General features: G+C 40.1%; 2 protein-coding genes across 3 annotated transcripts in view; one reads left to right on the top strand and one right to left on the bottom strand.

The window, feature by feature from the left end:
- The first annotated feature begins 1,493 nt into the window (after nucleotides 1-1,493).
- LOC122669654 (polygalacturonase-like) lies at nucleotides 1,494-4,407 on the top strand. Its single transcript, XM_043866471.1, has 4 exons — nucleotides 1,494-1,937; nucleotides 2,852-3,141; nucleotides 3,264-3,492; nucleotides 4,179-4,407. Exons 1-4 carry the CDS (start codon nucleotides 1,494-1,496, stop codon nucleotides 4,395-4,397), a joined length of 1,182 nt encoding a protein of 393 aa, XP_043722406.1. The 3' UTR covers nucleotides 4,398-4,407.
- Nucleotides 4,408-9,710: 5,303 nt separating this feature from the next.
- The window catches only part of LOC122669326 (probable sugar phosphate/phosphate translocator At3g17430), a 45,199-nt gene continuing 33,669 nt past the window's right edge, over nucleotides 9,711-21,240 (bottom strand). For both annotated transcript variants that reach the window (XM_043866075.1, XM_043866076.1), the window contains one exon: nucleotides 9,711-10,079. In XM_043866075.1, coding sequence (XP_043722010.1) covers nucleotides 9,891-10,079 — 189 coding nt within the window. In that variant the 3' untranslated portion in view covers nucleotides 9,711-9,890. The remainder of the gene's footprint in view (nucleotides 10,080-21,240) is intronic.

Raw genomic sequence — 21,240 nt, 5'->3', positions numbered from 1 at the left:
TACTAATGTCTTATTGGATAAGTATCGGATTGGGGTATTACAACCCGAAACCGAACTGAACCACACTGGAAACTGAAAGAACCTGATACCAGCTCAAAAATTTGGATTGAAATCAAAACTAAACCGAAAACAACCCGAAAGCCATAAAAAACAAATCAGATTTTCCATAGTTTTTGTATACATATGTATGTTAAACCGAGCCACACCGGGATGAAATTGAAGCCGACCTCGATAACAAACTGAAACAACCTAAAACTGAACTTTCTTTATTGATTTGGTTTCGGATTCGCCTTCTCACACTAAAATCGACTCAACCCAAACCGAAACTGACCCAAACCAACGGATTCACACCCTACATGTAATGTACCTGTTCATTAATGCTTATCATCCGGTCCATTTATTCGGGGCCCACTCTATTCATTAGCGGTGATTTATTATCTGCCAGGTAGAGATCCTAAGAAAGTTCCAAAATGCAGAGGGAGAGAAAAAAAAAAACAGGACAAACATAAGCCCACAGTTTCACATTGTCGGTGCCATTGTTTTTCTGCCGTAAGGACCGGTACGGTGCCATTGTTTTTTTCTTCCGTAATGATCGGTACGGTGCCATTGTTTCGTGCTGGAATGCCGCCTGTATCTTCTCCTCTTTTCCACCACGTATCACATGGTTGTCATTAAATCTCTGATTCTACTGCACAAGCACGCAAGAAATATCTATTGCGCCAGCCAAAAGCATCAAAGGTGCTGAACCGGCCCTGATCTCATAGACCGGATATTCATTGGTCAATGATCAGCCCTTGACTCTGACCCACTGTTGGTCTTTGGTACTGCAGTTGCTATCAACTAATCTGGCCTGTTGAGAGGGGGCGCTTTGATGCAACGATAAAGTTGTTTCATTGTAACCAAATGATCACGGGTTCAAGTCTAAAAAGGAAGTCTCTCCTTAAAAGCAAAGGTAAGAATGTAAGACTTTATATCTTATGATTCTCCCAAGACTTCGACACTTTGGAATGGTGGAGCCTCATGGATTGGATAGTCCTTTTTTATCTGGGTTATCTAATCATCCACCCATAACATGAGGTGCTAGAAAGTGTTGACTTTTTACTATACCAATAAACCAACCGGACTTAAATTTATTAGATTTGAACCGGACTGGCCTGACTCTGATTGGGTTATCGCTTGATATACCTAAATTTATATTTGAACAGATAAAGAAAGCATAACGTATAAGGGAGCTTTTAGGATCCTATTATCCATTATCAAAGTTCTGCCGCAAGAACGTGATGAAGTGTGACATTTAAAAATTATCATAAAAAAATACATTATTTCCCACCAAAGAATGAGAAAACAGAAACAGTTATGATAGCTTGAGATCTTCATGGCCTGAACTTACGTTACACTATATAATTGGCACAGTGCCCGGAACGAATTCCAAACTCAATCTCTCTCTATTTCTTTCTTTCTTTCTTTCTTGGGGTGTGTGTGCGCGCATTTGAATGGCTAAGCAAGTTGCTGGTCTTCGATCCCTTCTTCTTCTTCTTCTCATCATATGCTTTCCATCATCACAAGCAGCTTACAACGTGGTTAGCTTCGGCGCCAAACCGGACGGGCAAACCGATGCGACGCAGGCATTCCTAAACGCATGGGCTTCGGCATGCAACTCGGCCAAGCCCGTCACCATATACGTTCCTAATGGGAGGTATTTGCTGAAACCTGCAGTCTTTGGAGGCCCATGCAAGAGCAGAATCACCATATTGATGATGTCTGGAACTACTCTTGTTGCTCCTTCCGATTATCGTGTTATCGGCAATTCCGGCAACTGGCTTTTGTTCAATAAGGTTGTTGATTTAATTATCTATGGTGGCACCATCGATGCTCAAGGGCATAGCTACTGGGCTTGCAAGAGGACTGCCGGAAATAGTTGTCCTGGCGGAGCACGGGTACGTCACTAGGTTAACCTACCTGGGCTTGTGATTGTGTGTGTGTGTATGATTCGCTAGGTGTTATAAATCAAATCTTTTAACCTATCCCATACTAGACTAGCCCAATTTAACGTCCACTCTGACAGTAGGTAGCACTTTCCAAGTGTTGGCTTCAGTTTACTCCAGGTAGCTGTCACCTAGGCATAGTAAGAAAACTTGGTTTAGACTACGGTGAGTCGAATAAAAAATTTAGAAAACTTGGTTGAGAGTCATGTAGACTAGGCTAGAGTAAAAAATGATGAGACTCAGTCATAAATAGTTTGAGTCAAGTAAGAATTAGTATTTTTACCCGAGTCATGACAAACTTGGCAAGTTTAATCCTCTTTTTAAAAAAAACCATAAAATTGATTCACTTAAAAACTGAGTTGAGTAAAATAGTAAATCCGTATTTTAAAACAATAAGAAACCCTCAACTCCTTGACTCCCTTCTCTTATATTCATATTTTTTCTATTTTTTAATAATTTATACATACTTATTGCATTAAAAAAAAAAGTGACTCGTTTTGATAGGATTTAACAAAGCTGAGGCTAAGTCATCAAGTCTTTTTGAAAGACGAGTCAAGTTAGAAAACCTGATTTTCCAACTATGCTCTTAGGTAGTCCTTTCCGTGACTCAAACTCTTGACGTGATGCCTGAATCTGATAATAAATGTTAGGCACAATACACCATAAGATCCAGAGCTAATGGAACACATTAGAAATTTTTTTTTTTTTTTTGATAACTGAAATACGTTAGATCAAACCCTTTAACCTGTTCCATACTAGGCTAGCTTAATCTAACACTCATTCACTAGATCAAACCACATTAGACACACAACTAACTGGCTTTAACTCTTAACAAATTTAATTGTGTGTTTATTATTGTTATGCAGTCTATGACATTCAATTATGGAAGAAACATAGTGATCAAAGGGTTAACATCAATCAATAGCCAGGTGTCACACATAGTATTTGATGGATGCACCAATGCGCTGGTGCAGGGAGTTAAGATCATTGCTCCAGCAAAGAGTCCCAACACTGACGGCATACATGTGCAGTACTCAACGGGTATAACCATTGTGGGGTCCACCATAAGGACCGGTGATGATTGTATCTCCATCGGTCCTGGCTCCACAAACCTATGGATCGATCGCCTAAAATGTGGACCCGGCCATGGAGTCAGGTAAGCAAAACAAAACTATATATATGAATTTTCTGATTTTGGAAGCTTAAAATAGCTTATTGATCTGGTACTTTGCGGGACTGCATATTAATGTGAATGGAATTGGTGATTGGTGGATGCAGCATTGGGAGTCTGGGTAAGGATATGTATGAACAAGGAGTACAGAACGTAACGGTAATGAATTCCGTTTTTAGAAACACGGAGAACGGAGTACGGATAAAATCATGGGCTAAAGCGAGCTACGGGTTCGTGAGAGGTGTGATGTACAGTAACATTATCATGAGGAACGTTCAAAATCCAATCATAATTGATCAGAAGTATTGCCCGGACTATTATGGTTGCCCTAACCAGGTAAATATGTATCTGATACCATCGTCAATCAAGAGAATTCTCTTATTAAGGAAAGAGAACGCCATCCGGTTGAGCACGCTGTTCTTGCGTCCAAACACAGAGGTCCGCGAAATGATCACCCCACCTCTGGTCATTTCTAGAGGGTGTGGCAGTCATTATGCGCCCCCTTATGTCTGGGCACATGGGCGGCACTAGGCTGTGTTTGGTATGCATTTTTGGAATGTATTCTAGGTCGATTTTGTATTCTCGGGCGAAAAAACAACTATTTTTATCATCCGAGAATGTGACATTGACTTAGAATGCATTTCAAGAATACATACCAAACGTTGCCCTTGAAATTACAGTTGAGGTGCCAAATATTTAAGAAAATTACGTCTAGAACCTTAGGTTTGAAATGTTGTGTTTGAGGTGTCTCGTGTCGTATAATTATAGAAAATCCCATATCGTCTGAAAATGTGTTATGAAATACGTATATATATTATTACTCCCCTTATGGAACCAAATTTATAAACGTTGGTATATTTGAGATAAGAGAAATATACTCAAATCGTTTCTGCTCAATTATTCCAAAGCCCATTTGATACCCTTTCTTTTATTTCTTATTTGAAGAGTATTTGAGATGATGACCATGCATATATATATATATATGATTCATTAATAATAGATATTCCCTTTTGTGTGTACAGAATTCAGGGGTGAAGGTGAGTCAAGTGATATATAAAGATATTAGGGGATCATCAGCAACACAAGTGGCTATCAAATTTGAGTGTAGCTCTACAAACCCATGTAGTGGGATCAAATTGCAAGGAGTTAGGCTTACATATCTGAATAGACCAGCACAGACATCTTGTAACAATGCTGGTGGAACTGCTACCGGATCTACTATGTCAGGAAGGTGTTTGTAAAACCATATTCTAACATTCATAAAGGATTTTTAATTATCTTCATGTCACCGCCCTGGTTTATGAATGTAAAGAAACACCCAAAAAAATTATATATATCTCTTTCTTTCAAGCCTCCCATTAGATTGTGCTTCACCCTCTTATATATATAATACTACATTTATTGGATTTCATCGCAATCTCGGCTTGCTCACATATGTAACTTAGCTTCGGCTGTAATCTAGGCATGCCCGAGTATAGTAACTAGATGAATATTTAAGATCTTTATCCTCTCAATTTGCCTGCCTCTCAATTTCCTTAATTCCATCTAATAGGGGGTGAAAATGATCATCCTACCCCTTGCCTGAACACACTGCTCGGATGGGATCTACCCTCCTCTATTAGAAGGAATTGAAGAAATTGACGAACAGACAAATTGAGATGATAACTTTTCCAAATATTTAGTACATGACTCAAATATGTTACTTCGATCTTTATCGATGAATATTTTGGCATTCGCCAGAATTGTAGGTTGATGATTACTTTCTGCACAGTGTAGTTTATGTTGCGTGTTTTTCCTTCTTTTTTTTTTTACATCACATATTCTGACATCCATTAGAGTTGTAGGTCGATGACTACTTTTTGTACAATAACGTAGTATGTATTGCGTATTTTTCCTTTCTTTTCATCATGTATTTTGATATTTGTCAGAATTGTAGGATTATGACTACAATCTGATTTAACTCACTAAGGCACTGGCTTATGCTATCCAATGATGTTGCCGATCATCATTAATTTATTTTTCCATTCTTGCCACTTCCAGAATTTTAGTCATTTTTTTTTTTTGTTTCTTTTATTTAGTTTGGTCATTCCAGACAAAGTAGTGTATATCATACTAGCTACATATACACATTTTGTTCCTTTTCCAGAAGACTCCTTTTTGCTACAACATAAAGTTATGCTATCAGATTCCTTCCACCGTTTTTTTGCTCTGACATATTGTTATGCTATCGGATTTTCTCTAGAATCCTACAAGCTAATCATAATATGAAAAATAGAATCTTTTGATCATCTGACAAGTAATTGCACATACTCTTCATCTTTGTAAATACGTTAATATTTGTTAGAGCATATGATCTAGGAAGATTGTGAAGGCGATCAACATAGATTCACGGAAGCATGATAGGATCGATTCTATCAATGGAGAATTTTATTAAATTATCTAGAACAACAGGGGAACCGATCGTTACCTAGAGTTTCACAGTTGCAAAACCTCCAACTGATGATAGCCCTTTCTTAGTTGTTCCACACATTACGCAAAGCTTTGCGTTCCCACACGATCAAGCCAACTCCTCCACACACAAGGGTTCTCAAAACCCAAGCTTTCTCCACGATCAAACACCAAGAGAAGGAGAGGAAGAGAGAACGGTTCTAGGGAGGGGAGTGCTTTACCGATTTTCCAAGGATGAGAGAGTGCTTCTTGAATTTTGGTAATCTCATGAATATATGTGATTTGCCCTCTCATTCCTAAATTGACAGCACACATGGGAAATGAATATTAAGTTTTCTATTGAGACTCAATCATCAACCCATTCAATCTTTCCCACCAAGAAAAGATCCGTATTGCTATAAGAATCCAATATTAGGTCCAATATCCAATATTGACCTAACATCTTTCCTTTTCTAACAGATTAGACTTAGCTGAGCAAACTGGGTGTCTAAACCCTTCCTATGTTCGTACCCTGAAACTTACGCAACCTCTAGTTTTACCTTTATGAGTTTGTAAACCCTTATCTACAGTAGCGACTCCCAAGAAATCATTCACCCCTCTTCTTAGACCAGTCGGCACGAGAAAGGTGGTCTCCATGGGTACATTTTTCACATTTGTATCTACACTACCACACCCTTTTGACTGCCAAGATGAAAGCAAAAATCTTGTACAGTCATCATATAACATAACTATAAAGTTCGGCAGTAGAAGAGGTGAGAACACCCTCCACTGGAAACACAAAAGTTGAAGCCACTTGAGATGCAAAGGGTTGAGAAGCTCTAATGGCCAATCATGCTAATCACCATGAACTGTGTTAGAATCATCATTTGCTAGGGACAAGCTGCGTAGAATCTTGACAGGCATTGTGATGGCTCCCTTGAGAGATAGACTTAATTAACAAGCTAGATGGTCAAGATGGACAAAACCGGCACTATTAGACCCATTTTGAATAGAAATGCACTTAAAGCAGGGAACGAGAAGCTTCACCAAGAGCAGCAGAAATGAAAGGTGAGAGGAGTTGAGCACCACAAACTCCGTAACTGAGGAAAGAGCCACTCTCAACTGAGGATTTGACCTTCTTTAATTAGTTTCCTTTTTAAAGCTTCAATCGGTGAACAAGACCAAAGAAATTAACCATCTAGTGGGCTTAGCCATTGGAGTAAGAGATTGAGAGAAGTTAGAGGAGACTCCAATTAAAACTAGAGGAGCAAGGGAATCAGTGTTGTGAGCACTAGAAAGGTCAAGATAGAACGAACTAGGATGACAATCCAATGTTTAATGTGTGAGAGAACATGATAGGGATTGGGTATCTCTTAGCTATGTAAAATGTGGTTCCTTTCATTCCAAACAAAATACAAAAGTATAGATCCAATTGATAAAAAAAATATATTTATATTTGAAAATCGAAAAAATGAATCCAACATTTTATGTATTAAAGTGGGGATCTAAGTAGCCAGTAAAAACGCCGTGCGACAAGTAAGAGGACTAGCAAACCAGATTAGCTTGGAAAAAGAAGACTACAAAAATAAATGCCACAAAGATTCCTCAACAGCTTCACAAAACACATACAAGGTACTTGTATAGAACTACAAAGAGGACTAGGAAACCAGAGGCAGCAATCTTTGTAGATAAAATCCCAATTTTAAAGTATATGGACAAAATAATTCATCAATATATATAGTAACAGGAGAACACATACAATTTTACATTAAACAATATTAGTAGATCTATATGTACGTGGAGGGAAAAGAGAAGAAATTAGAGGCAAATTAATTCCAATTACCTATGGAATCCGCCATCAACTTAGAAACCCAAATATGGGGATGGAATAGATGTGATATTATCCGGGATCCGACCAAATTTTGATTATTGTCAAGAACCAATCCTTCCAACAACAAAAAAAATTGTTGAAAAAGAAGACGAATGCGAGAGATAACCCCTAGAATCTTGAACAAACTCTAGGTGAGGGTGCATAAAGAAAAGTGGACTTTTTGAAAATATCTACTTTCGATATTTGAACCTAATAAGAAGAAGGGTTACACAAAGAGAAAGAGACGTCAACACTAGTTGAGGAGTAATGCAAAATTATTAACATCACTACTTGGGAAACCTAAACCCCCCTTGTTGGAATTGGGTTGACACAAAACATCCCATGAAATAGTACGAATGTTATGCTGATCCGAGGAATGACCCCACTAAAAATCCCTTTGTAAGGAGTCTAACTCTTTGACAAATAGGTTTTGGAAACTTGAAGAGGGTCATTTGATAAGTGGGAATGGAGGAAAGAATAAATTTGACAAGAGTTGTTCTCCCTGCTTGAGAGAGCAAATGCATTTTCTAATTAACCAATTTACTTTAAACTCTCTAGCTACAACATCTTTGAATGAGGAAGAAAGCAGGTCTAGGCCAAAAAAAGTTTAGTACCTAAAGTATACTTGGCTCCAATAGGAACTTGTTTAAACCCTAAAAGGCTAGAAATAAAATGTTGAACAACATCAGACTTGGACTAGTTAGTCCCACAGACTGAACTTGCTATGACAACACAATCCCCTTATGGTCTTAATTATCACATAATCCTTTTGCACATCGAGGAGAACCCCCAAAAAAAAAAAAAAAAAAAAAAAAAAAAAAAATGTAACAAGAAAACAATAAGAGAAAAAGAGAGATTCATTAATGAAAATATCTGCTGCGTACGCATGTTTACTAAGAGATCATTTGAACTGTTTCATCTCAATAGGGACCTATTTCTTCAGATTTGGCTTGGCTATTGAAGTCAAGGCCAGAAGGACGTGCAAAAAGGAGGTTGAGATTCTCCAATAAGAGATAGTGATTGGTCATGGAGCATCTTTTCCAACCATGTGTTTCTCTCTTCCCATCCCCTGGAAAACATCCCCTCCCCCCATCCAGCTCGCCAATGAGCCTGTCCAAAGTGCACATACCGGCAGTGGGGCTGGCGGGCAGCGTGCCCAACCTCCGCCCTCTATTATATGATATCATATCACATGATAATAGACAATAGCTACCAAAGAAATGATATTTGTAAGAAAGCCAAAAAGGATAGAAGGGTAAAACCGTAATAGGCAGCACATGGGGGTGACCCATCCTCAGATACAACTACAAGATGATCAAAGTTCGCATAGAAATGCAGATAAAAATGGTGTCTCCATGTACCTCGGCATATCAGAATTCTCTCCACACTTCTTATTTCCTTCATCTGCTTCATGGCATGTCTGATTTCTAGTCACAAAAATGCTTGTTAGTCTGTCTGTCTTGAGCCCCTACCCTAACATTGCCATGCACTTTCGCTACACAAAGGGGAGGGAGGTGCTGGGTCATTGCCAAGTTCCAATGTTCCTCGGTCAGCTACGTACACAGTTCATAATCTGGGAGGAGGTTCTCCATGTTTCACAAGTTTCACAGCACTGGAAGTGCATGCCAATGGTGGGTTGACGCCCTGAACCTCCTCCGAGATATGCACGAAGACTGTCCTTATCCGTAGGCTAAGATGAACCTATACAAATCTTTAAGCAAAACAGTGGTGATACCATGTTTGAGGACGAAGGTAACTGGTGACATGCTCTGCATTCCTCATGGCTAGATCATTAGCAAGTGCCTTGACAGTTGCTCTGTCAACCCTTGGCCTAAATAAACTCTTTGATGTGCTATCCTTTCACATTGTATTTCAATAGATGTAGATTCCCTTCTTTGGACTCTTTTCAAGGATGGAAAAGCTTCTAGGCACAAAGATCAAACAGATGGAAAATAACCATAGTTGTCAAAGCGTCGCCTAAGTTTTTGATCCCCCTGCAACACCTTGGGGTCACCTAGCACTTGGACAACTAAGGTAGTATATCAGATGGATAGTAATCATAGTTGTTAAAGCGCAGCAAAAGTTTTTGAACCCCCCCTCCGCCTTAGGTCGCCTAGCGCATTGACAACTATGATAGTATCACTCTCTCTTATGTTACAGTCGGGGTATCAATTGATTACCCTCAACTGTGATATATCCATTAGTAAGCGAAGACATGAAGGCCAACTGAAAATCACTAATCCGTTGATCCCAGACAAAATATGAAGCTTCTACAATGAATTTATCTTCTAATTTTGAGTAGCAAAGAATGTTTCTTCACAGAATAAATAAATTTCCACAAAAACTACATTTCCTCTATCTCTGTCATCCTTCTTGAATAGAAGGCTCTCTGAGTGGTGCTTACAAGAAAATTGACCTATATTTAAGCTGCACGTCTTTATTCAGGCAGTGTAGCTCTAAGCTGAGTTCGTCCAATATGAGACAGCCTAGAAGACGGAATTAAAGGTGCTTCTTCATCCACAGGGAAATCAGAGGTAGTGATATTCCCTCCATTGCTTCCTACATTGTTGTTGTTACTATTGTTAGGAACATACACATCAGATGACTTCTTCTCCAGTCTCCAATCCTGCATTAAACGAGTACCACATTCAGAACCTAATGACCTGCATTATGCAAACATAATCCCTTCACAATCATTACTGCTAGACACAAACTGGCATCCTGCCACAATGTGGATTACAAATCTCCATGCAACCTTCACTAGAATATAGCAAAGGGTGAAAGATCATATTGTGACTGCACCATTCAGCACATATTTAGGCTTCCTAAGCATGGATTCACATAGAATGGGAAATCCAGATAAGCCAATCCAGTTGAGCACGTGTGACCAAATAATTGTTGGAACATCTTCAGCTCTGACATGAGTTGAGCAATAAAAAATTTCCTGAGGTTGCAGTTGTGTGTCATAATTATTAAGTGTGAGCTATCATAGGCGATAAAAAAATTTCCCAGTTTGTACGATGGGCACAATATTTTTAGAAGTTTGAAAGTTCTCTGTGAATGTTAATTCTACTTCAAACTGAAATCATTGGCATTGATATAATGTCCATAATTGTTTCAAAATTTGACCCCCCCCCCCTTTTTGTTACATTGATTTTTTTTAGTCGTAATTCTGTTCATTGGTTTTTTTTCAAACGACATTCTGTCGCTTAAACATTTCAAAAGAAAGTAACCAAATTAGAAATTATCATACAATTGGAGATTGTTGAATTTTTTAGTGGATCTTGTATTATCTCAATACAGCATATCCTTGTGCTATAAATAAAATCATCTTTTCCTTCTTATATGGAATAATGAAAATCATATTTTCCTTCCCTATGGTGTTGAAACTCTTGATCTAAAATAATGAAAAACCAAAAGGTCCATTTAAAGGAACATCAAAAATTTAATCTACAGAACCACAGAGAATGAAAAGTTAAATGGCTTTCTCTACTCACTTGACAACTAAAGTCCACGAAACTGTCACATTTTAGTCAACTACCCCACAAAGATAACAAAACAAACAGTTCACATGTTCTTCTGAATGTGACAATCAAATTTCGATATGGAACACCTGTGCTACAGAATTGGTAGCCATATGACTTGTTATCTAGGTAAAGTTTAGTGGAAGACTAAACTACTTATTTTCCTTTTAACTATCTCATGTAAATAACAAGTTACAATCCCCTGTAATGAAATGCATACATGTGACAAACAGGTTTCCTGTTAAGTATCATACATTCATATTATGGACACAGACAGTTCAATATAGGCTTTTTAGCTTCGTTACCTAACCTAAAGACAATGAAAATATCCAGAAAAATGCATTCAATCATCCCCAAACAAGCAGATCTCTAAACTCTTCAAACAGATCTCAAAACAGAAAGACATTAAATCATCACCAACCAAATCATAACAGATCTACAAAATCTCATAAAGGTTTCCTGTTCAATATGGTTGCGATCAGTTTGACTGAATGGGAAATACATGTAATCAGTTCCATGTCTTGGAGAGTCATCTCCAAACAAATCACAGAGCATATCTCTAAGGTATTCACTAACTTTGAGCAAATTTATCATTTATGGAACGGTTGCACCCAACATTATCTCATGACCTGTCTACTTTTGTCATCAATCTAGTTTCATTCTTGAAGATGGATCTTCTACTCAAGTTTCTAGTCATAGTGCAATTTCCCTTATTTATTTATGTCTTTTGTTCTTCACATACCATAGTAACCATTGAATCTTCTTTTAGTAAGCCAACTAACCAAGCCACTAAATTATTTTTAGTTACTTTTTATCCCTTTCATTGTGTCTTTCAAGATCTCTAGACAAGGAAGACGATTGGTGGAGGGCATGGGAAGGATGGCTTATACTACTTTGATGGTGCTTCTTTTTCTACAGACGCTTCTGTTGCTGTTAGTGGTTCTCCAATGGCATTTTCATTTACGTCATTTGCCTCTCTCCAAACTTCAGCAGATGGTTCCCAGTTGCAAGTATGTTTCTTGTATTGAATGTGAAGCTTGTAGATTGGCAAGCATCACCATCTTTCTTTTCCTTGTGATGTTTCTAGAAGTCCATCCTTTTCTTTAGCTTATTCTGATATTCGGGGTCCATGTCATGTTAAAAGTCGGTTTGGTTTTCATTATTTTGTTATTTTTGTGGATGAGCACTCTCAGTTTATTAATGATTTGGTTGGATTTATTAAAGGATTGTATTGAGTTTTTGTCAGCCTTTAAACAATTTCATAATGAAATAAACTCAATTTGACATCTGTTAAAAAGTCTTTCGTTCTGACAATGCTCTTGAGTATACACAGGATGATTTCTTTATTTTGTTCTGAGCATGACCTTCTTCACCAAATTAGTTGTTCATATTCCCATTAACAGAATGGTGTTGCAGGAAGGAATAATCAACATTTATTAGAGATTGCTAGATCATTACTGTAGTGAAACCAGGACCTGAAACCAGCACCTGCGAAGTAGAAGAGAGAGGAGAGAAAGAAAGAGTACGATAGAACAGAAGAGAACCCAATATGCCATGATAGGATTCTGTAATTCCTATAGTGGTCTATCTCCTTCATTTATAAACCAGTGGAAGTCTAATTACAAGGACATAAAGTAACTTAAACATATAAAGCAACTCTATGACTTAACTCACAGCATGATAGGGACACTCCCTCTATCGTACTAAACAGTACATATCTTAACAATTATTATTTCAAGTGGGTGTTTCTGAGATTTTTTTTTTTTTTTTGGGCGTGGGGTGGGGGGCTGTTATGTTACTACATGTTCTCTCATTAATCGTATGCCTTCTTTTGTTCTTAAAACCAATCACCTGAATCTATTTTTCTCCTACTCCATTGTTTTCCTTACCACCTACAGTTTTGGTTGATGTAGATGATCCCAGCAGCAACAGCTCCATCGAACCAGATTTTAATGGGCCAGAATTGGGCCCAGATCAAGCCAGCCTAAGCAACCATCGGGCCAGTTTATCAGAGCTTTTAGAAGCCCCAAAATCTGCAGTACAAATTTTGGTACAGCTGGTCTTTGACCAGTTAAACTCTTGAGCAATAAGACACTGTAGTTGTTGTTAGTTAGTTTCGAATTTTGTTTCTTTCCTTTTTAGTATATATGATTGTTTACAACTCTGGGTTCTATAAAGCCTTAGTTTCTAATTTCAGTGAGTTTCTATTTTCCTACTTTCTATTTTGTAAGCCTGCCTAAGCTACAAAATTGGCACCCATCGTAAGTGTTAACAGGAAAGAATAGAGCTCACTACATGGATGTGTTAATGAACATCCAAGCCCCTTTATTTATAATAGAAGAGGGGAGAGGAAAATTACAGAATTGACCCAACACTGGTCACGTGAACAGTGTCACAGCCCTAATTACAATTCTGCCCTTGCTCTAACACTCCCCCTCAAGTTGGAGCATAAATATCAAACGTGGCCAACTTGACTAAAATAGGATGGAAGACTTTCCCACTCAACCATTTAGTGAACGCATCAGCCAGTTGATCAGCAGACTTCACAAACGGAACACAGATCAGTCCTCCTTCTAGCTTCTCTTTGATGAAATGCCTATCAACCTCCACATGCTTGGTACGATCATGCTGAACTGGATTGTGAGCGATGCTAATGGCAGCCTTGTTGTCACAATACAACATCATAGGGAGACGGACAGGAACACCAAGATCAGCACTGGACCTTGCCACCATGATCTATTTCTTGCTACGCCAAGTGACAAGATTTCCACTTACAAATGAGCAATAACCAGATATGGACTTTCTATTAGAAGATCTAGCCCAATCAGCATCAGTATACGCTTCAACTCGTAGATGGTCATGAGATAAGAGAATTCCTTTTCTCGAAGCTGACTTCAAATAATGAAGAATACGAAGAACAACAACCATATGAGAGGAATAAGAATCATGCATGAACTGACTTACCAAACTCATGACAATGACTATGTCTGGCCGTGTGTGAGAGAGGTAAATAAGTTTCCCTACCAGCCGCTGGTAACGACCTTTGTCAACCGATTCACCCTCTTTTTCCTTGAGTTTTGTCGTAGCCTCCATAGGTGTATCAGCAGGGTGACACCCTAACATCTCGGTCTCAGATAATAGGTCTAGGATATACTTCCTTTGAGAAAGAAAGATGCCCTTTGAAGATCGTGCAGCCTCTATCCCTAGATAGTACTTCAGCTTTCCCAAATCCTTTATTTCAAATTCACGGCCAAGGAAAGTCTTCAACTTGTTGATGTCATTACCATCATTCCCTGTCACCAGAATATCATCCACATAGACTATGAGAATGGTTACTTTATCACCATTCCTTTTGATAAACGGAGAATGGTCAGCATTACTCTACTTATATCCCACAGAAACCTTAGCCTAATGAAATCTTCCAAACCAGGCACGAGGAAATTGCTTTAGCCCATATAAAGCACGCTTCAAGTTACATACCTTGCCGCTGGTTTTGTCACATGACAACCCAGGTGGAATGTCCATATATACCTCCTCTTCAAGCTCTCCATGGAGGAAGGCATTCGTCACATCCAACTGTTGTAAATCCCATCCCAGATCTCCTGGTAGTCATATCCCAAATGTCTGAGTGAACCCCTTTGCCACCAACCGTGCCTTGTATTGATCCATAGTGCCATCAACCTTCTATTTCGCCACAAATACTCTTTTACATTTAACTGGTCTTTTCCCTAGAGGAAGAACAACAAGATCCCATGCATCATTTTTTTGCAAGGCTCTCATTTCTTCCATCATTGTTGCCTTCCACTTTCCATCTGCAAGAGCTTCCTGCCAATTTTGGGGAATACAAACAGAAGAAAGGGAAGAAACAAAAGCACGAAAGGATGGAGCAAGGGAATTATAAGAGACAACCTGAGATATAGGATGTTGAGTACAAGTCTTAGTACCTTTGTGACGAGCAATAGGTAACTCAGGAGAAGGGGTTTTACCTGGAGTGGGAAGATGATCTGGATCCTGAGTCAGCAACTGAATGGGTATTGGTGCTGCAGCCTGCAGTGAATGGAAGTTGCTTGTATTTGGAACATCCTCTTTGATATGTTTTGAGATTTGAGTCATTAATTCTCTTATGAAATTCTCCAATGGTTTTCTGGACTAGAGTGTCATTACCAGTATGTGGAATCCTCTTCATTAGAAGAGTGGGTTCAGGAAATGTGTCATTACCAGTATCCAAGGTCTCCCCCTATGTGAAATCCTCTTCATTAGATGGTATGCGAGGGACAAGAGTGGGTTCAGGCTGGTTATACACTGGAGCCTAAAGAGGGAGAGGGGCCTCAAGAGTCAACACCTTTTCACTGGAATTCTCCCCCTGAAGAGGTGTAGTGGGATAATAGGCAAGGGTTTCATGGAAAATGACATCCAAAATCATCATGGTACAACGGGTAGATGGATGGTAACATTTATAACCCTACTGGGAGGGAGAATAGCCCAAGAAAATGCACCAAAGGCCACGGGGTTCAAGCTCACTAGGGGACCGAGTGTCCCTAGCATAACAAACACAACAAAAAACTTTAGGTGGAACTATAAAGGTTGAGGAGCCATTTAAAAGGGAAGTAGGGGTACAGGAGTCGAGGACTTGGGTAGGCAACCAGTTAATAAGGTATGTTGCAGTAAGAAGAACATCCCCCCAATATTGGGGAGGAACATTACGGGCAAACATAAGTGCTCGAGCCACCTCTCATTTTTTCTTTCAGCCACTCCATTTTGGGCAGGAATATCCACACAACTGGTTTGGTGGAGGATCCCATAGGCAGCAAGGTAGTTTTGGAACTGACCTTCCATATACTCTTTGCCATTGTTACTCCTCAAAATTTTGAGTCGCATTGTATTGAGTCTGAATCAATTTATGAAAATACTGAAAACATGAGAAAACATCACTTTTATTATGCATCAAATACACTCAGGTACTCCTAGAGTGGGAATCAATAAAGGAAACAAACCAACGATGGCCAGAAATAGAAGGTTTCCAACTAGGGCCCCACACATCAGTATGAACCAGGTTAAAAAGGGAAAGACTTCTTTTATTAGAATAGAATAAGTTGAACAAGTCTATTTGGCCAGAACACAAGCCTCACAAAAAGAGTCATCCTTATTACATTGTTTAACTAATGCTAAAAATAAATGAGATAAAATTCCTAAAGGGGGGTGACCTAATTGATTATGCCATTGTTGAAGTTCAGAAGAGCCCAATGAAGTTTGATGAAGGGGAGATGGTGGTGGTGGTGAAGGAGGACGACCATCATCGAGCAGATACAATCCACCATACACTTTACCCCCATCCAATCATCGCCCCAGTTGTCAGATCCTAAAAAACACAGTGGGAAAGCAAAAAAGTCACTTTGCAGTTCAAGTCACGAGTAAGACTACTAATGGACAGAAGGTTAGTAGTAAAATTAGGTATATGTAAAACAAAGGATAAAGAGATAGACGGAGAGCAACTGATAGAGCCTTTCCTACAGATAGAGGAGAGAGAACTATCAACCACCCGAACTTTGTCTTTCCCAGATGTGGGTGAATAGGGATAAAAGAGGCTAGATGATCCGGTCATGTGATTAATGGCACCAGAGTCTATGATCCAAGGGGTGGAGACTACTGATGCACAATGACCAGCAAACGGACTACCTAGGTGGACAAAATGGGAACTTGAAGTGGCGGATTGATTGGCAGGAGTCGATGTAGTGCAACAGAGGCCTGTCATATGACGGAATGCCTGAAGTTCATCCTAGAAGAGACCAGTGTCAGTAGAAGGAGCCGTGGGAACAGTCTCGGTCCGATTGGCTTTGTTTTTTGATTTCTCTCGAGCAGCACGCTTGGCCTCAAAATCAGCTGGTTTACCATGAAGCTTCCAGCAAGTGACTTTGGTATGATAAGGTTTATTGTAGTGTTCACATCTCACAATCCCTTTGGAAGAATCACTAGGAGCAATAGGAGCAGTAGGAGCAGTAGCAGCGGCAGCAGTCTGTAGAGCAAATCGGTCAGTGATTGGAGTATGTAGCATGGCTGCCCTATGATTTTCTTCAGAAAGAACTAAAACATAGGACTGCTCCAAGGTAGGGAATGGAACCCTGCCCAAAACCTGAACTCAAATATGGTCATATTCAACATTTAAACCAGCCAAGAAATCATAAACCCGAATCTTGTCAACATGCTTGCTATATGCAGCAATATCGGTTGCATTAGTGGGCTGATAATCTGAGTAGTGGTCCAGATGTTGCCATAGACTACAAAGGACAGCATAATACTTAGAGATGGAAAGGTCTTTCTGAGTGGTGTCATGAATCTTCTTACGGAGTTCATAAACCTGGGCATCGTTTCCAACCTGTCCATAAGTTTCCTTCGCAGCCAGCCAAATCTGAACAGCAGTTTCGAGTAGCAAATAACTATTTGCCAGATTTGGTTACATGGAGTTAAGTAAAAAAGACATGACTTGAGAGTCATTGGAGATCCATCGATCCTGACGAGGACCAGCAGTAGATGGTTTCTTGGCAGTGCCAGTGATATGTCCAGTGAGACCACGGCCAACAATAGTGAGATATGTAGACCTGGACCATATCAGGTAATTAATTCCATCAGGTTTGATGGAGGAAGCAAAGGGAAGATACTCTTGTCATGGCTGTCCATCAAGGTCATAACTAACAGTTGAAGTGTCGTCAGACATTAGGGCACAATAGAAGAGAACCAAAAAAACAAAGCTAATGTGGCCAAGAAACAAATCGAGTGCTCCTTAATTGATGGTGAAACACTCCTCTAAAAATAGCAGCAACAGAAGCCCAGAAACCCTAGATCGATCTTGTCAAGGTTTTGAAAAAAAAACCCAAAAAATTGGCTGATATCAATGAAGGGAGGCTGAAAAATAGTAGCTTGTCCAAGAAATCCTTGTTATTCTTGATCTTCTAAGAAAAAAGAGAATTGATCCTCACTGATAGAGAAGGAAGCGATCCCCAAGGTGAAGCTTCAAAAATCGCTCAGTGAGACCACGGCCAGCAATCGTAGGAGAGAATCTTGCCTTTGCAGACGATCTAATGATCTTCTCCAAAACTTCCTCCTTTTCTATCTTTGCAATCATGTCTTCCCTTCACCTCTTCGAGAGTCTCTCTGGCCTCCGTATCAACCTTCTCAAGTTCAAGCTCTGTCTCTCTGGAATCTCAGATTTCGACAGAGACACCCTCCCGTGCCTTACGGGTTTTTCCATGGGCTCCCTCCCAGTGAAATACCTGGGCCTCCCCCTCATCCCTGCTAGGCTCTCTAGCCATCACTGCACCCATCATGCTTGACAATATCTGCAGGCGTCTCCAACTCTGGAAAGGCAAGCTTCTCTCCTACACTAGTAGGCTTGAGTGCAGTAGATCGGTTCTCCAATCTTCCTACATTTATTGGTGTGGCATCTTTGGCCTTCCTAAAGCTACCAGGAAAGCCATGAAATCCCTCTTCTGTGCGTTCCTTTGGAAAGGGAAGGAAACCTCCAAATTCCTCCATCCAGTCAGCTGGAAATCTATCTGCCTTCCCAAATCGAAAGGAGGCCTTGGCATTCGCCGTATCCGCGACTCCAATACTGCAGGTATTCTGAAGCTTATTTGGAAAATCTCCTCCAAACACGACTCCATCTGGGTTCACCCATCTCCTCAAAATGACTCCATCTGGATTGTCCCCATCCCTTTGGATTCCTCCTGGGCTTGGCGCAAAATAATCCTCCTCCACCCCTTAGCACTCAGAGCTACTTCCTCTACTATTGTTGATGGTTCTTCCATCTCCCTTTGGCTTGACCCTTAGCACCCTAATGGGGTCCTCTATAATTTCTTTGGGGCTCGATCAATTTACTCCTCCGGCATTTCCAAGTCTGCCCCCCTCTCTCCCATTATCTCCCTTGGATGCTGGTCCCCCCCCCCCTCCTCCTCCTTATCCTCTCCCAGATCTGGCTCCCTCCCTCAAATGGCCTTTTTAGCTTTAGATCTGCTTGGAACTTTGTTAGGACCCATGCCACTACTGTCCTCTGGCACAAGCTAGTCTGGTTTAAAGGTCACATTCCTCGCCATAGCTTCTTAGCCTGGAGAGCCCTTAACCTTTGCCTCCCGACCCAAGCCTTCTTCCTTCACCGAAGAATCCCTGTCCCCCCTTCTTGTATCTTTTGTTGGAGTGGTTCCAAAGACATCAACCACCTATTCTTTGATTGCCCCTTTACCTCTACCATCTGGAAAAAAGCCATGTCGCTTATTTGGCCTCGTAGCAGGAGACCCCTCCCCTTCGCTAGGGAGTGGCTCTGGCTGGTCATGGCTTTTTCTGGTTGCTCTATCTGTGACACCATTAGCAAGCTTGTGTTTGGCGCCGCCCTTTATCATATATGGATGGAGAGGAACATTAGGAGATGGACCTCCAATTCTAGGTCTTTCGACTTGATTTGGAAGCCATCTCTTCGGATGTCTCCTCTAAGCTAAGTTTCCTGCCTCAAAAGAACCTTTTGGACTCCCCAAGGAACAGGCATATTGTTGATTCTTGGGGTTTAGATAGTGCTCTTTTACAGCCCCATTCCTCCTCTTAGTTGGGTTCGGGGCTTGTTTCTTCCCCCCCCCCTCTCTTCCTCTCGCCCCCCTTGGGCTTTGGTAATAGATTTTTTATTCAACAAAAAAAAAAAAACCTTCAAAACTCGCAGGTAGGAAGTGGCACAACTGCTATCGATCTTGAATTAGGTCATCAATGAATGAGGTATTGAGGGGTAGCAACAAGATCCATGGATCACCTCATCAGTGCTGCCCTGTAACAATGGAAGAAACCAGAGAAAAAAGGAGAAGGAGAAGAGAAAGATGGGAGAAAAAATTAGGGAAAAAATGGGAGAAAGAGGAGGGATTTGAACCCACACTCAAACCTGCTCTGATGCCATGTTAACAGGAAAGAATAGAGCTCTGCTTGGATGTGCTAATGAACATCCAAGCCCCTTTATTTATAATAGAAGAGGGGAGAGAAAAATTACAGAATTAACCCAACACTGTTCACCGAATTTACAAGCAATGCTTGCCCCCAATTCGGAGAAAGAATTCCCCTTTCAACAGCTGAAATAGCTGTGGGTGAGACAGCCCAACCCTCACCCACCTCTATCTCGAATTCTCTTTCCTCTTTGTGTTGTGATCTCTGTTGCTGCCAATTGAAGACTGTTTCTCCATCAATTTAACAACTGCTGAACCCCTGTTACTGTGCCAGAAGAACCCCATCAGTTTTGCTGAAGATCAAGCACCAATACCCAGCTTTTAGTCTAATCGAGCTCTGCTGCAACCCAGGCATTTCCTGCAGAAATCAATCTACTGTTGGTGTCTCTTCTAAATTCTGTTTTCTACAGGATTTTAGAATTTTTTTCAAACCCTCAAGGAGGCTGCTCGATCACAGTTTGGGCTCCTTTTGCCTGCTGCTGCTGCTACTTCAGTAAGTCCCTTGTGAGTATCAAAAGCTTTCTCTAGTCAGCCTAATTCTCTGGTTTTGGTTGATTACCTTTTCTGTTAAGATCGGAATTTATTTCCTGAGTTCTTTTGGAGATTGAGAACTATTTGGGACTGTTTGCCTTCGGTAGATAGTCTGACATTATTTGGTATCAGAGCTATGGGTGAACCAAGCTCCAATCAGTTGACCGAGAGTGCTAGCCAGGCACAACTTCTCTTAGTAGATAGTCCGACATTATTGGCTGTACTTGTATTCACCATTTGTGACCTAGACTTGATAAGTTGTCCCCTCGTGCAATTAAGTATGTTTTTCTTGGGTATTTCCATACTCAAAAAATGTATCGGTGCTATGATCCTATTTCTCGATAACAGTGTGTTAGTGTTGATATTACTTTCTTTGAGAATACTCCATATTTTTTTGATGAGGGTCATGGTTTAGATAACGAGTTTTTTTAATTCTTCTTCTACAGTTTTCTCCTCCTATTCCTGTGTTAATACCACCTACAGATGCTGTCTCCATCCAGCTCCAAACCTCTTTAACTGTACAAGCATCGTCCTCAAGCACATTGTGAAGCTTCATCTTTATTGCCCTCTCCACTAACAGAATTTTCTTTAGAAATCTGTCATCTTTTCCGTCTAACATTGACTTACCGGTTGCTCTCCGGAACGGTACCTGCTCGTGTACTAAAAAAAAATCCCTTTTTACCCATCCCATTACTCAGTTTGTCTCTGTTTCTCATCTTCCTCCTTTACTTTGTATTTTTGTTTTGTCTTTATTTGACCA

The sequence above is a fragment of the Telopea speciosissima genome, chromosome 7 (assembly GCF_018873765.1).
Source record: "Telopea speciosissima isolate NSW1024214 ecotype Mountain lineage chromosome 7, Tspe_v1, whole genome shotgun sequence".
Lineage (NCBI taxonomy): Eukaryota > Viridiplantae > Streptophyta > Magnoliopsida > Proteales > Proteaceae > Telopea > Telopea speciosissima.
The sequence above is the reverse complement of the archived record's forward strand: the minus strand, read 5'-3'. Positions and strand labels throughout refer to the sequence as shown.

What these genes read in the sequence shown, in the direction of transcription:
- LOC122669654 (XM_043866471.1), top strand. Translation starts at nt 1,494, where the DNA reads ATGGCTAAGCAAGTTGCTGGTCTTCGATCCCTTCTTCTTCTTCTTCTC. An exon ending in GTTGTCCTGGCGGAGCACGG is followed by an intron (nt 1,938 to 2,851) that starts GTACGTCACTAG and finishes ATTGTTATGCAG; the next exon opens with TCTATGACATTCAATTATGG. An exon ending in GGACCCGGCCATGGAGTCAG is followed by an intron (nt 3,142 to 3,263) that starts GTAAGCAAAACA and finishes TGGTGGATGCAG; the next exon opens with CATTGGGAGTCTGGGTAAGG.